The 15,323-nt window shown below is 45.1% G+C and overlaps 1 protein-coding gene across 3 annotated transcripts in view; it reads left to right on the top strand.

Annotated features, from left to right (window-relative positions):
• The window catches only part of FLT3 (fms related receptor tyrosine kinase 3), a 69,679-nt gene that overhangs the window by 41,520 nt on the left and 12,836 nt on the right, over positions 1-15,323 (top strand). For all 3 annotated transcript variants that reach the window (XM_086328492.1, XM_086328491.1, XM_086328493.1), the window contains exons 10-17: positions 5,344-5,447; positions 6,420-6,528; positions 6,791-6,969; positions 8,464-8,570; positions 8,665-8,797; positions 8,880-8,984; positions 13,333-13,443; positions 15,146-15,299. In XM_086328492.1, the coding sequence (XP_086184618.1) occupies positions 5,344-5,447; positions 6,420-6,528; positions 6,791-6,969; positions 8,464-8,570; positions 8,665-8,797; positions 8,880-8,984; positions 13,333-13,443; positions 15,146-15,299 (1,002 nt within the window). The remainder of the gene's footprint in view (positions 1-5,343; positions 5,448-6,419; positions 6,529-6,790; positions 6,970-8,463; positions 8,571-8,664; positions 8,798-8,879; positions 8,985-13,332; positions 13,444-15,145; positions 15,300-15,323) is intronic.

Genomic DNA, 15,323 nt, shown 5'->3' on the forward strand with positions numbered 1-15,323 from the left:
AACAGTACTCCTGAAAAAGCTTTGGTGTGGTCGTGTGTGTGCCAGAAATCTAGCAGCTTCCCCCACCTTCACAGCTTCGTTTCTCCAATTTACTTCCTCAAATATTGCACAGAGTTTATTAGGGTTTGCCTTTATGTTTACGTTTTATGAAATTGTAACTTTCCAGCAGCCCTGATAACCAGGTCCTGGGAAAAAGTTCTAGGATATTTCGTCTGTTCGTTTGCTTAATTTCCTATCTCTGTAGACTTATAAACAAATCTGCCTTAGCTTTTCCTAATTTTATGGTTAAACACACACACACACACACACCCCCCAAAACAACTTATTAGGATGTTATAATTATTTAAATAGTCTCTTCTAAGAGACTCTCCTTAGGCATGACAGATTCCTGTATTTTCTTTTTTCCTGAAATATATAATTTTCCAATTCTACCAGTCTGAGTTCTGCCCACAACAGGCATTAACTGAGAGCTTCCTGGTATCAGCGGTATGGTAGAGTGTGGGTTCTGGGTGATGAGCCACAGTCCTTCTCGGGACAAACAGAAAAGCCAGCTCTCAAGTCAATAAATGATATGTGATTGCAGGACTGCATTGAGCTTTTTTGGAAGGACTGTTTTGGTTCCCTGAAGGAGATGAGCCCTGAGTGTAACAAACACGAGGAGATGTTTGCTTGTAGTGAACAGTGGGAATTTCCAAATCCTGCCCACTCAGTTGTAAGGTATTGACCAGGTCATGAAGCCTCACTGAGAACAAAAGAAACGTCTTTGAGCCCTTGCGATGTGCCAGTGTGCAAAGTCCTTTATACAGATCATCTCATTTGATCATTATTCCATTTTATGAAATATGGAAACAGGTTATGTTACTTACCCCAGACCTAGGGCAAAGTCAGTCCCTTTCATTCACTCTTATTTTCTGAAATTGTCTTAAAAAGAGAAAGGATATAACACCCACAATTCCACCACCAGAGTTTATATTTCAGACTTTTTCTATGTAACTGCCATGATAGAAACAGAAGTATAGGTTTTTGTATAAACATGAAATTAATTGTGTCATTTTTTTTAATTGTGCCATTTGTCACCCAATTTTTCCCTTTAAAATATCATCTTTTGCTTTGTTAATAAGTGTACTATTATTTACGTGATCACTTTTATGGCTACATGGCATTCCACTTTTCAGAAGACTTTATTTTGACTAACTCCTTGATGGGCATTTACTTAAGTTTTTTTTTTCTTTGCGTCTTTGTTTTAATGTGACTTTCTGACAAGGTATACCCTAGAATAAAGCTTCTAAATATCTTTTTTATTCAAAATGATTTCCAGACTTAATAAGCCTCATAGTAATGATGATCTAACGCATTTATCATGTTTACTATGTGCTAGGCATAATAATCGGAGAAAGTGATGGCACCCCACTCCTGTACTCTTGCCTGGAAAATCCCATGGACGGAGGAGCCTGGTAGGCTGCAGTCCATGGGGTCGAGAACAGTTGGACATGACTAGCAACTTCACTTTCACTTTTCACTTTCATGCATTGGAGAGGGAAATGGCAACCCACTCCAGTGTTCTTGCCTGGAGAATCCCAGGGACGGTGGAGCCTGGTGGGCTGCTGTCTGTGGGGTTGCACAGAGTCGGACACAACTGAAGCGACACAGCAGCAGCAGCAGCAGCAAGCATAATCATTGGAGAAAGAAATGGTAACCCATTCCAGTATTCTTGCCTGGAAAATCCCACGGACAGAGGAGCCTGGTGGACTACAGTCCATGAGGTTGCAAAGAGGCAGACACAACTTAGCGACTGAACAACAACTAGGCACTATTATAAGCAGTTTATGCAAAACTGCTTTAATAAAAATTTAACAAAAACTACTCTAACAACCATATAAGGTAGATACTACCTTCATTTTGCAGATAAGGAAATCAGAACAGAGAGTTTCAGTGACTTGTCCAAAGTCACACCACTGGATAATAGCGGTGTGCATTAGTCACTCAGTCACACTCGACCCTTTGTGACCCCATGGATTAGAGCCCACCAGGCTCCTCTGTCCATGGGATTTTCCAGGCAGGAATACTGGAGTGGGGTTGCCATTCCCTTCTCCAGAGAATCTTCCCGACCCAGGGATGGAACCTGGGTCTCCTGCATTTCAGGCAGATCCTTTACTGGCGGAGCCACCAGGGAAGCCCGGGTGATAGCAGAGTCAAAGCCTGTGTTTGTAACCATCACTCTGGTACTGCCTCTGGACACCAGTTCATTTCAAATGTTCAAGATTCTCACACCCAGTGTGTGAGAGAACAAACATACAGGTGTGTGCTTTGCTTATTTAGAAATAAAAGTGTGCCTCCTTTTGAAGTTTGCCATGCTTCACTATTGGGGATTTTTCTTGATTTAAAATGTTTTGAAATTTTTCTTTTATTATATTTTGGCCATGAGGCATGTGTCATCTTAGGTTCCCCACCCAGGGATCGAACCCACGCCCCCTGCATTGGAAGCATGGAGTTTTCACCACTGGACTGCCAGGGAAGTGCCCACTATTGGGTTTTTAATGATTATATTTCCCCAGGATTCTGGGCTGCCCTGAAATAAAAGCGAGCTTAGTATTATGTAGAGTGACATAAAATCAGCAGCATCTCTCCCACCCCTGTGTCTGACCCTGGACAGAAACATGTGTGGACCAGGTTCAATTTCAGCCAGACTGTGCCCACTCCACACCCCGCTGTCTGAGTGGGCAGAGTCTCCTGATGGGGCCTCCCTCAGTGCCACGTGGAGTCCCTCAGTCTTGCCAGCCCCCGACTCTCCGGTTTCAGAAGCTCTCAGCTTCCCCAACCTGCGCTTTATTATTCCTTGTCCTCCAGTTTGTCTTTCATCATCCCTTGCTCTTTGAACAAAGCCTTCTTTCTAGTGAAATTACTCCCTGCGCTGCTGGAAATACTTGTGACTTCTCAACTCCTCCCCTCTGGCTGCTAAATGAAAACTGAAAATCACCTGCATTTTGCTCATAACAGAGGAGAAATCCCTTCTCATTTATACTGAGAATACATCTTAATCACCAAAGGTGTTTCACCATGAACTCGTTTCCTGATCTCCCATCTCCTGCCTGCTGGCCATTTTCAGAAAAGTCCCAGGGAAAGAGGAAGTTTTGAAACTCCCTGGTCCAAACTGGTTAGTCCTCCTGGAGTTTCCAGGGGAGGGTCAGCACTGCAGTCGTTGCCCTTAAAGGGGTCAACGGCCATAAATAGGACAAGTGGACAAGCGGTTGAGGAGGACCTGAATATTCAATTTTTTGTCCGGGCTGTTTCTGTGACCAGTTTCCTGCCTGGAAGAGCGAGAACGTTTCAGATACTATCTCATCTGTCCATGGCAAGTCAGGCTCCATTCAGACAGCACAAGAGACTTAGGAGGGAAACCATTCAAAAAAAAGATTTCTGAGACTTCCCTGGCAGTCCAGTGGTTAAGACTCTGCACTTCCAATGTTTGATCCCTGGTCGGGGAACTAGGATCCCACATGCCAAGTGGTGCAGCCGAAGAAAAAATAAAAACAATGCAGTCTCCACTTAAAAAAAAAAAAAGACAAACCAGATTGCTTTGGTCTATGCAATTATCAATTGTTGTACTGGTCATTTCTTTATCAAATTGAATGATGCTTTTAGCATGGTCCCTGGCCAGCCAGTCTGGCTTCTTTTTAAATCTCTTGTTCCTTTTCAGAGTCTTTGGCTATTATCCAGTGAGACTTACATTTTCCCTTGTGGACATACATCTTTCTCTTAAACCCTGCCTTCCTAAAGTCTGGGAGTGCATGTAGTGTTGCTTACTTTTCTCCCTTAAAGTTATAATTTGGCTTTCCCCCCATCTTTCTGTCATTTTCTACTGCAGCAACCATTTCCTTCTCGTTGTCCCGAAGTAGGTCAAGATAAGAAAGTCCCCTTTCTGCCTCTTCAGCCTTCTTTTTAACGAGGCAAACAAAAAGCATGTTAGATGCTCACTTGGTAGGAAATGGAATCTCCCATCACTGTCCACAGTCAGAATTACCTTTGAGCTTCCAAGTTAAGGTTGCAGAACGTTGGCGTCAGGTAAACTGGTGCTCAGAAGCTGCTCTGTCGGTTGCTAGGCGGGTGGTTCGACTCAGGAATCAGCTGGGATTCTGGTCTCTCCTTCGTCTTCACATCTGGTCCAGCACCTGCTGCCCCTCGTGGTCCTGGTGCCTCTTGGGTTGGCTGTTTCCGCTCCCTCCCCGTTTTCCCTGCCTTCGACAACACTCCTCTTTTCACACTCTGAGCTCTCAAGTCTGACCTTTTACTTGTCTCCCACGACTTGCCACATTGCACTGTAGCTGCACATTTACCTGTCTGCCTTTGAACACTTCGTTCTGTGAGAACAGAAATCTGATTTTTCTGACTGACTGTTGTATTCTGAATTCCTCCCACAAACAGCCTGTGCCATTGATGGGAGAATGAATGAGTGAATCCATGAATGAATGAAGGACTTGCTGCGTATTTGAACAACTACTTCCAGACTTCCCTCCCATACACTTTCCTGCTGCATTTCCCTCTCAACTGAAATACTGTTCATCACTTTCCTCTCCTGCTTAGGAGTCCACAGCATCCTCTCCCTGCTTTCTCCATCAGGTCTAAATAATTAGGTTGTTTTCCAGGGTCCCTGATCAGTTGGCCTAACTTGATCCCCTGTACGATGTACCTGGTAGGTATAACGGGTAATCCCCAATACCAGATACCTGGTAGGTAAGATGGATGAGCACTCCAAGAAGATACTAGAGCCTGCTGAGACCACCCAGAGATTTCTGGACAAACTCAGTGGATCTGAGCCCTCGTCACTGTTAATTGCTATGGGAGTCAAGGGCTGGTCATAGGTCCTGCCGTGGACCAACTTCAGAGAGCTGTCCTTTCAGAAGGTTGAGGGGTCATGGGCTCTGCCACCCGCCAAGGTTTTTCCATGTTTCTGGGAAGTCAGACTAGTCTGGAATGGATGTAACCGTAGTGGCTGGAACCTTCTTGTCTCTCTTAGGAGCCCCAGCCTGGATCAGTGCTTCTCAACCTTTAAAGTGCATGTGAATCACAAGGAAATCATCTTAAAATGCAGACTCTCAGTAGGTGTGTGTGTGGGGGTGGAGGGGGATTGGGACTTTGTATTTCTAACAAATTCCCAGATAATATCGAGGCTGATGCTGCCTGTTTATGGACCACGCTTTGAGTAGCAAGTGAAGACACCTCCTGTCCACTGAGCTTGAGAAACTGAAGTGTCTCCAGGGAGACTCTTCCCAAGCACACCATCGCTCATTTCAGCATCTCCTCAAAGAATCTGGCTAAGTCTGTCTTTAACTCTTTTTCCAACAGCATATCTAAGTTTTGCAACCATAAACACCAGCCAGGACAGTATATCTTCCATGCAGAAAATGATGACGCCCAGTTCACAAAAGAGTTCACACTGAATATAAGAAGTAAGTGAAGAGGGTGGGGTGAATGGAGAGAGTAGCATGGAGGCATACATTACCATATTAAATTAGATGGCCAGGGGGACTTGCTATATAAGGCAGGGAGCTCAAATCGGGGCTCTGTGACCACCTACAGGGATGGGACGGGGTGGGAGACGCGAGGAGGGTCAAGGGGAAGGGGATGTACATATACCTATGGCTGATTCATGCTGATGTATGGCAGAAACCAATGCAATATTGTGAAGCAATTATCCTCCGGTTAAAAATAAATCAATCAAAATTAAAAAAGAAGTGAAGTAGTCAAGAAATTTTATTTCACTCTTGTGACTCCTTAATCATGTATTAACTCGGACCAGAAAGAGCTAAGCAATGGCTTAGGGAAGGAGTGTGATGAAACTGTGTTGACCTGTGGAAGTGTTCTGAAATTGTACTTTCATATCTCCTGGCTCTGTTGACACACAGACCTCTTTCTGGGCTCATCCTTTTAAGTTAAGATGCTGAGTCCATGTCCTTTCTGAAGGGGCTTTAGTGTGTCACTTTATTGGTTTTAGTACTTTGAAAGATCATGTTAAGAAAAGGCCAAAAGTCATACTACCTGCCATTTAGTTGTTTTAATAGTTTTTGTTCCTTTGGTCTATGAAAAGAGGAGAGTACCTTTCGTTGGACTTTTTCTGCAGATGCTTCTCCTGAAGCTAAGACTCATTTTAGGGTGAGCAAGTAGATAGAGTCTACACCTGCGTTCTCTCCAGGAAGGGTCTAGTGTTGGCCAGGGGGTGCTCCCCAGAGAGGTGGCAGGGCTGCCTGCACCAAAGGTGACGTGACAAGGGGAAAGGACACCCTCTTTGAGTCCTGCCTGAGACACCCTCCAAGAAGCACAACTGCTTACAGTGCACGGGCAGCCTCTATAAACCTGACTTGGAAAGCCTTTCTGAAAAGTGCATTACTCCATGAGCTTGTTTTTCCTCTTGTTTTCTACAGGGAAACCTCAAGTGCTGGCTGAGGCATCTGCAAGTCAGGCTTCTTGCTCCTCTGATGGGTACCCTATACCATCTTGGACCTGGAAGAAGTGCTCAGACAAGTCCCCCAAGTAATGAGGACCTTGGCCTCTCCTGTGTTAGAAGAACATGAAACTCTCTCTGACATACTGACGCTTTCTCGTGAATTCAGTTTAAGAAGAAACGCTAGAGCATTTCAAATGCTTACCTTCCTAGTCGACCATAATTCTCAATGATCAGATTGTTTCTGATAACCTATAATAGATGTGTCTCTTACAGACCCCATTAGAGAAACCCTCACTTCTAATCTGATGACAGCCATGCCCCTCTGACTTCTCTGCCATTTCTTTTCAGCTGCACAGAAGAAATCACAGAAGGAATTTGGAATAAAAAGGCCAACAGGAAAGTGTTTGGACAGTGGATATCGAGCAGCACGCTGAACATGAGTGAGGCTGTCAAAGGGTTCCTGGTGAAGTGTTGTGCCTATAACGCCCTCGGCACGTCCTGTGAGACAATCCTTCTGAGCTCACCAGGTAGACAGCAATCACTATTGAAACATGCCACCTTCAGGAATTCCCCACTAGAAGTTAAGCCCTGTCTTTGGCTTTTATTTGGGGGAGTTTTACAAGAGTGTGCAGATTCAGTGTGTGAGATGAGAAGGCTTTTTGAGTCAGGCAGGAATCCCCAGTGAATATACATGTTCTGTAGTTTAAGGGCAGAGTGACTTCTACTGATGTTACTGTAACTCATGAATTCAGGTAATGTGGGTAGAACCCCAAACTCCTGGTATAGTGGGCATCTACCCTGACAACCCTCGTGGCTCAGTGGTAAGGAATCTGCCTGCCAAGCAGGAGTCTCAAATTTGATCCCTGGATCAGAAAGATCCCCTGGAGAAGGAAATGGCAAACCTCCAGGTTCTTGCCTGGAGAATCCCATGGACAGAGGAGCCTGGTGGGTTACAGTCCCTGAGGTCGCAAAGAGTCGGACGCAACTTAGCGACTGAACAACAGCAACAACAAACAGAGATCCAGATCCAGGGAGACAGATGTAGTAATTTGGAATCTTTACCTCTTTCCCTTTCAGTTAATCTCCTTATTTGCCTTTTAGCCTGCTGTTTTATCATTTTTGGTTTGATATTTAGAGCCCTCTGAAATTAAGCAATTCTGAAACCTGGCCGCCTACACTAATGGTTTAGAATCACCAGCATCCCCAAACTAACTTCCCCACATTCATATGACAGCTTCATTGTGGGAACACAAGTTTCTTTTTTTTTTCAAATTGAGGTATAGTTGATTTACAATGTTGTTGTGTTAGTCTTGGGTGTACAGCAAAGTGATGCAGTTTTATATGTGTATTCTTTTTCAAATTCTTTTCCATTATAGTTTATTACAAAATACAGAATATGTTGATAGTTCCCTTTGCTGTATAGTGGGACTGTGTTGTTTGTCTACTTTATGTATAGTAGAAAAACATTCTTGATTCAGTCACACGTGTGACTTTGCAGATTCTTTTCCATTATAGTTTATTACAAGGTATTAAATATAGTCCCCTGTGCTATATACTAGGACTGTGTTGTTTATCTATTTTATATATGGTAGACAGACTTCTTCTTTTTTTTTTTTTTCTAATCTGGCTTGACTATCCTGTGGGTTTAAATAGGTGTAATCCTTAAAACCCCTAGTAAATGATTTTTTACACTGGGCTCAGAGGGACTCCCCTGACCAACCAGTGGTTAAGACTCTGTGCATCAATGCAGGGGGCATGGGTTCCAACCCTGGTCAGGGGACTAAGATCCCACATGCCAGAGGGTGTGGCCAAATAAATAAAATGGGTTCAGAATCATCTAAAATTTTCTGGGAGGGAAGTGTTCTTTATATGAACATGGCCTGATTTTTCTGTGGGCTTCTGTGCATAGAGGGCTTGTAAGCATCACAAATAACAGCCCCTCAGACAGGATGTGAGAGGTTGCAGCGAGCCTGCGATCTCCGGGTTCTCACCCACTGCTCCGGGATGCTCTTCTGTTGCAGGGCCCTTCCCTTCCATCCAGGACAACATCTCATTCTATGCGACAATTGGCCTCTGTCTTCCCTTCATTGCCGTTTTAACCATGCTGATTTGTCACAAGTACAAAAAGGTAAAAGCAAAGGTTTAAAAAAAAAAAGCTGTCACTGTGTCCCATATCTAAAGAATGCCCTGTGGCTAACTGACTCATTATTTCCTCTCGGAAGCAATTTCGTTACGAAAGCCAGCTGCAGATGGTGCAGGTGACCGGCTCTCTGGATAACGAGTACTTGTACATTGACTTCAGAGAATATGAGTATGATCTCAAATGGGAGTTTCCAAGAGAAAACTTAGAATTTGGTAAGAATCAGATGTTTCACCTGTTTCCTTCCTGTGGGAAAATCCTCAGCGAACGCTCACTCACTCACCACGTGTCTTGCAGGGAAGGTCCTGGGGTCGGGTGCTTTTGGAAAAGTGATGAATGCGACCGCCTACGGAATTAGTAAGACAGGGGTCTCCATCCAGGTTGCAGTCAAGATGCTGAAAGGTACAGAGACGCGCCAAGAGGGGAGGTGCCGCCTGCCACCTCCTCTTTTCCATCATGGTTATGGGTACTGCTTGCCCGGCTTCAAAGCTTAAAAGGGAGTGAGTTGGGGTTGGTGTCCACTAAGTCATGAATATAGAACTCAAGTCCACCTCTTCTTCCTCTCCTCTGTCTGCTTAGGTGCTTTTCAGCTTTGGGGTTACCGTTGCTACAGGCAGCTGTGTGTCTTACATGGTGACATGGGCGCCGGGTAGAAGAGGGAATCGGTGCCTTCTGTATCCCCACTCGTTTCTCACCCCTCCCTCCCAACAGCCTCTGTGAGCATCATTCACTTAGCAAGAGCGCCCCCAGCTGGCTCTAAGTGATCATGAGCCCACCCTCCATTGCCTCCACCATGAACTAAGTCTAATGAGCATTTTTCTGTCCTCATGTTGCTTGAATTTTCAGCACCAGTTGGCACGATCGACGGTTCCCTCCACCTTTATGTGCTCTCTTCCTTCAGTTTCCATGGCGCTGTATTCTTCTGGTTTCCTCCCACCCTCTGACTGCTGCACTGTCCTTGGCTGCTCCCTCATCTTCTCATCCATCTCTCACGTGGAGTTCCTGAAGGCTTACTCCGGGTCCCACTTTCCTTTCCACTCCTCATACTCAAGGGCTGTCTCAGCTCGCCCATGACCTCATCCCGTGTACCAATGGTTCTCACGATTGCATCTCCCTGCTAAGCTTCGGGTTATGTCCACATGCCTGAATGTCTCCAGGGTCCCTCAAAGACAGCCTATCCAAAGTGGACTCTTCCAACCCTGGCCCTTGGTTGATAATCCCTCTCTCACCGGTTGGTTATAAGTACCAGTGACTGGCCACAGGCCACCCAGTTGGGCCAACCAGGGACCTGGGACTGACTCATCCTAGAAACCATCCTCATTGTAACTATTCCTATCAGGCTTCCTGCAGGTGCCTCTTGAGTCCATCCTCTTTTCTCTTAACCCCTGTTACTGCCTATCTCTTCTGAATGGATGCACCAACCTTCAAAGAAGCTACTCTATATGCACTCTAACCTCCTTCTGGATTCTGAAGCCCAAGTGATGCTTCTGAAATGCAAAGCTGGTCACATAATTTTCCTACTTAACCTTCCCAGTTGCTTTCATCTTGCACAGTCCACACAGCCCAGCACGACGTGGCTGCAGCTTGCCTCTGCCCTCGCAGCTCTCAGTTCCTCTGGAGTGACGTGCTCTTCCCGCCTCAGGGCCTTTGCACATCCATCCTTCCCCTTCCCCTTTCACGGCGTCACCGCCTGCTCCTCCTGTAGATCTCAGCTCAGATACCACTTCCTCTGGGAAGCCGTTCTCACGCCCCAGATGAGCTCAAGTTCCTTGCTAGATGCTATAGCCTAGCTCCCTCTGGGCTTTTCCCTCCCATAAAATTGATCACAACTATAATTACATGGCTGTTTAGTTATTTAACTAGTGTGTTAGCTGCCCCCGTAGTCTGCAAGCCTCATAAGGGCAGATCTGTATATTTTGGATGCTGTCCTCTATCTCTTTCTTTTTCTTTTTTTAAATTTCATTGGAGTGTAGTTGCTTTGAGGTTTCCTGGGGTAAAAAATCCATCTGCCAATGCAGGAGACGCAAGAGACGTGGGTTTGATCCCTGGGTTGGGAAGATACCCTGGAGTATAGGAAATGGCAACCTGCTCCAGTATTCTTACCTGGAGAATTTCATGGACAGAAGGAGCTGGTGGGCTACAGTCCATGAGGTTGCAAAAAAGTCAGACACAACTGAGCGCACACTCACACGTAGTTGCTTTGCAATGCTGTGTTAGTTTCTGCTGTACAGCAAAGTGAGTCAGTTACACATATACGTATATTTCCTCTTTTTTAGATTTCCTTCCCATTTAGGTCACCATAGAGAATTATGTCGAGTTCCCTGTGCTCTACAGTAGGTTCTCATTAGTTATCTATTTTATACATAGTATCAACAGTGTATATATTTCAATCCCAGTCTCTCAGTTCATCCTACTCCTCCACCCCTTGGTATCTATAAGCTTGTTCTCTGTGTCTGCTTTGCAAATAAATTCACCTGTACCGTTTTCCTAGGTTTCACATATAAGTGATATTGTATGGTATTTGTTTTTCTCTTTGTGACTTACTTCACTGTTTGACTGTCTCTAGATCTGTCCGTGTCTCTGCAAACAACACAGTCTCATGCCTTTTCATGGCCGAGTAATATTCCATTGTACCTCATCTTTTTTCTCCATTCCTCTGTTGATGGACATTTAGGTTGCTTCCATGTGGTCCTCTTTCTTGATCTTGGCCCATCCAGTGACTTCAGGACTTCTTCCTCATCCTTCCCACTCTGAGTTCACTTGGTTAACTCCTGTTTTCCCTCAGGTCTCAGCATAAACATTTAGTATCCCCTTCCCCACCCTTCCCAAGTCTGAGTTAGGTGTCCCTCTTGTGTGGGGCAGCATGCTACATTCATTTTCCACGTGGCATTTGTTTTTTATTTTTATTGAAGTATAATTTATACTGAAGTATGATTTATAGTGCTGTATTAGTTTCTGCTATACAGCAAAGTGACTCAGTTGTACATATGTGTACATTATTTTTTATATTCTTCTTCGTGATGGTTTATCATAGGATATTGAATTTAGTTCCCTCTGCTATACAGTAGGACCTTGTTGCTTGTCCATCCTATAGATAATAATTTGCATCTGCTAACCTCAAACTCCCAGTCCACCTCTCCCCCCACACCCCTCCTCCTTGGCAACCACAAGTCTGTTCTTTATGTCTGTGAGTCTGCTTCTGTTTCATCAATAGATTCGCTCGTCCCATATGGCATTTAATGACACTATGTTCATTTACTTGTCTCCCCTTTCAGGGGGGCTCTGAGCTCCAGGAAGACAGGGGCTGTGTCTTTCTACTATTTATTCCCCCCAAGTCCTGGCACATTGCCTCCTACCCAATAGGCATTCAATAAATACTTGTTGAATGAATGAATGAAAGTCAGGTAGTGGTATATGAAAGTGCTTTGAAAAAGTTAGGGTCGTTGTAAAGTATGTCCTTTGGGTCATGAGGAAGGACATGGACACCCGAAAGGCACGAATCCTTGTACAACATGAGGCAGCAGGAGATGGGATGCAGAGTGGGTCCCGATGTCACTCCTAGGCCAAGGAGCTGGAAATCCAGATGCTCCTGAGAGCTCACACAAGTCAAAGTAGATGTACTGAAGCTCTGGAAAAGCCGCACAAAGGCTAGCATCTTCCAGGATGAAACAATGACACCCAGAAATAACCAATCAAATCTCCATTGAATGTAAAGAAACAGAGGGGTGGGTGCCTGGAGGGCAAGATCCTGAGACCCTGCCCTGGCCTCTAGGGCTCCAGCAGCCTCCTGGCAGCGCAGGTGTCCTGACTACCTTGGCACATTGGCCTCAATAACAGGAGATCTTTAAATTCACCAATAAGTACCTCCATGCCACATTTCTAAGCAAGATGCCAAGTAAAATTTGCTAAACTATCTAGCCTTACTCCAGGGGAAGTAGTAGATACATTCTAGCCTAGTCAGCAGTGATGGTCCTCATTATCAAGTAAGGAGTTTCTTGAGAACTTGGTCGGTGAGAATTGGTCCTCCCTGACCTTCTCACCAGGCTTCCCAGGTAGCTCAGCAGTAAAGAATCTGCCTGCCAATGCAGGAGACGTGGGTTGGCGGGTTCAATCCCTGGGTGGGGAAAACCCCCAAAGAAGGAAATAGCAACCCACTCCAATATCCTTGGCTGGAAAATCCCATGGACAGAGTAACCTGGAGGGCTACAGTCCATAGAGTCACAAAGAGTCAGAGCCACCTTAGCAACTGAGCACTCAGGCAGCTTGCATGACCTCCTGACCATTGGATTCCTGACAAATTTAAGGTTCTAGATCTGAGGATCACAGGCTGGAACCCTCACTAACATTCCCATCTTGTCACTCTATGACTTCAACAAACCAAGAGTCAAAAAAAAAAAAAAAAGCATGCTTCTCCCTTCAGCATATTCATTAACTTCTACTGTGGAGGAAAGTCATGTGTTATTATTTTTTTTCTTTTCTTGTTTAAGGGTCAATTCTAAAGGTTTTTATGTTGCATGCAGAGTAAAGTCCAGTAGAAAAAGCACATTATTTGATTCAACTTTCATGCTGCAATCTTTGAAATTCTGCCTTAAAACATAGTGCATTACTATTCAAAATGTTTGTATTATTGAATGTATTTTAAAACTCTTATGCAAATCTTCTCTGAACAGAGGAAGATTTTAATTTATCAAATAATCTAAAATACCTATTTTACTTCCATTTTTCATTTGTGATGCCCTGCCATTGACAGAAAAAGCAGACAGCTCGGAGAGAGAGGCTCTCATGTCTGAACTCAAAATGATGACCCACCTGGGCAGCCACGAGAATATCGTGAATCTCCTGGGGGCGTGCACCCTGTCAGGTAACCGGTTCCCACTCAGATCACCTAGAAGATTTTAGCCTGGAGACAAAGATGGTGTTTGTTGTCCTGTTTCTCTCCTTTTCTCAGTCACAGTGTGGGCCCCCAAACCCAAGTGGGATTAGACATACAGTGCTTCAGGGTTAAATGCATCAGTGTAGACAATGCCAGTCTTCACTGGGCAATGTCATGGAATTCTAACTTACTTAAAAGGAATTCCCTGGCTATCTAGTGATCAGGGGCCTTCCCTGGTGGCTCAGCGGTAAAGAATCCGCCTGCAGTGGAGGAGACACGGGTTCTATCCCTGGGTCAAGAAGATCCCCTGGAACAGGAAATGGCAACCCGCTCCAGTATTCCTGCCTGGTGAATCCCATGGACAGAGAAGCCTGGCGGGCTACAGTCCATGGGGTCGCAAAGAGTCGGACATGACTTAGGCACTGAACCATCACCACCACCAGTGGTTAGGACATGGCATGTTCACTGCCGTGTCCAGGGTTCAATTCCTGGTCAGGGAACTAAGACTCTGCAAGCCTCGTGGCGTGACATGGCAAAAAAGTTAAATTAAAAAAAATAATAATAACAACATCGCAAGCACATTTTGTGTTTCTCTACCTGCCCAGGAGGTGCTTCTCCCTGGCTGCAGAGCTTGGCCACTGCCCCAATTGGGCTGCTTTAAATAAGTACAGCCATGGAGGGCCTTCAAACTCTATTCTCCGAGAATCCAGTGGAGCCCACGCTCTGATTCTCTCCCTTCTGCCTGGAATTGCCCGAACCCTGTGCCCAAACGTCACTCCTTTGGGGTCAGCCAGCCAGAAATAAGGAGAAAATGGATTTAAGAGGTGCATGCGTGCTAAGTCACTTTAGTCAGGTCTGACTCTTTGCAACCCCATGCACTGCAGCCCGCCAGGCTCCTCTGTCCATGGGATCTCTGGGCAAGAATTACTGGAGTGGGTTGCTGTGCCATCCTCCAGGGGATCTTCCCGACCCAGGGATCAAACCTGCATCTCTTGCTGTCTCCTGCATTAGCAGGCAGATTCTTTACCACTAGCAGCACCTCGGAAGCCCTTTAAGAGGTGACTAGGGATATATTCGGAGAAGGCAATGGCACCCCACTCCAGTACTTTTGCCTAGAAAATCCCATAGACGGAGGAGGCTGGTAGGCTGTAGTCCATGGGGTCGCTAGAGTCGGATACGACTGAGCGACTTCACTTTCACTTTTCACTTTCATGCATTGGTGAAGGAAATGGCAACCCACTCCAGTGTTCTTGCCTGGAGAATCCCAGGGACGGGAAGTCTGGTGGGCTGCCCTTTATGGGGTCGCACAGAGTTGGACACAACTGAAGCAATGCAGCAACAGCAGCAGCAGGGATATATTTCTCCCTCCTCAGGCAAACCACAAATCAGCATATATTTACCAAGTGGTCCCAGTGCAGGCAGCATATTATTATCCATTGTAAACTGGAGAATCCTGGGGGCCAGTGGTTATTGGCTGAGCCAAAGTGGAAGGCAAGAAGAGACAGCTTTCCAAAGAGTCTGGACAAAAAACTGAAATTGACTTTAAAGTCCAAGATGAGATAGGTTCGGAGAGAATTGTCCTCCCACTTCTCCCCACCAAGTTCTCATAGAGTGAGGTTTCTGCTACACAGATGTCTAAAAAAACTATGTGGTGTCTGTATACCTGGAATTAAAACCGTCACTATTTCAGGACCAATTTACTTGATTTTTGAATACTGTTGCTACGGCGACCTTCTCAACTATCTAAGAAGTAAAAGAGAAAAATTTCACAGGACGTGGACGGAGATTTTCAAGGAACATAATTTCAGTTTTTATCCCACTTTCCAATCACACCCTAATTCCAGGTAAGAGACTTAAAATAATACATT

Source organism: Bos grunniens, chromosome 12, assembly GCF_055505025.1.
Source record: "Bos grunniens cultivar Pamir isolate PY7600 chromosome 12, Bosgru_T2T1.0, whole genome shotgun sequence".
NCBI lineage: Eukaryota > Metazoa > Chordata > Mammalia > Artiodactyla > Bovidae > Bos > Bos grunniens.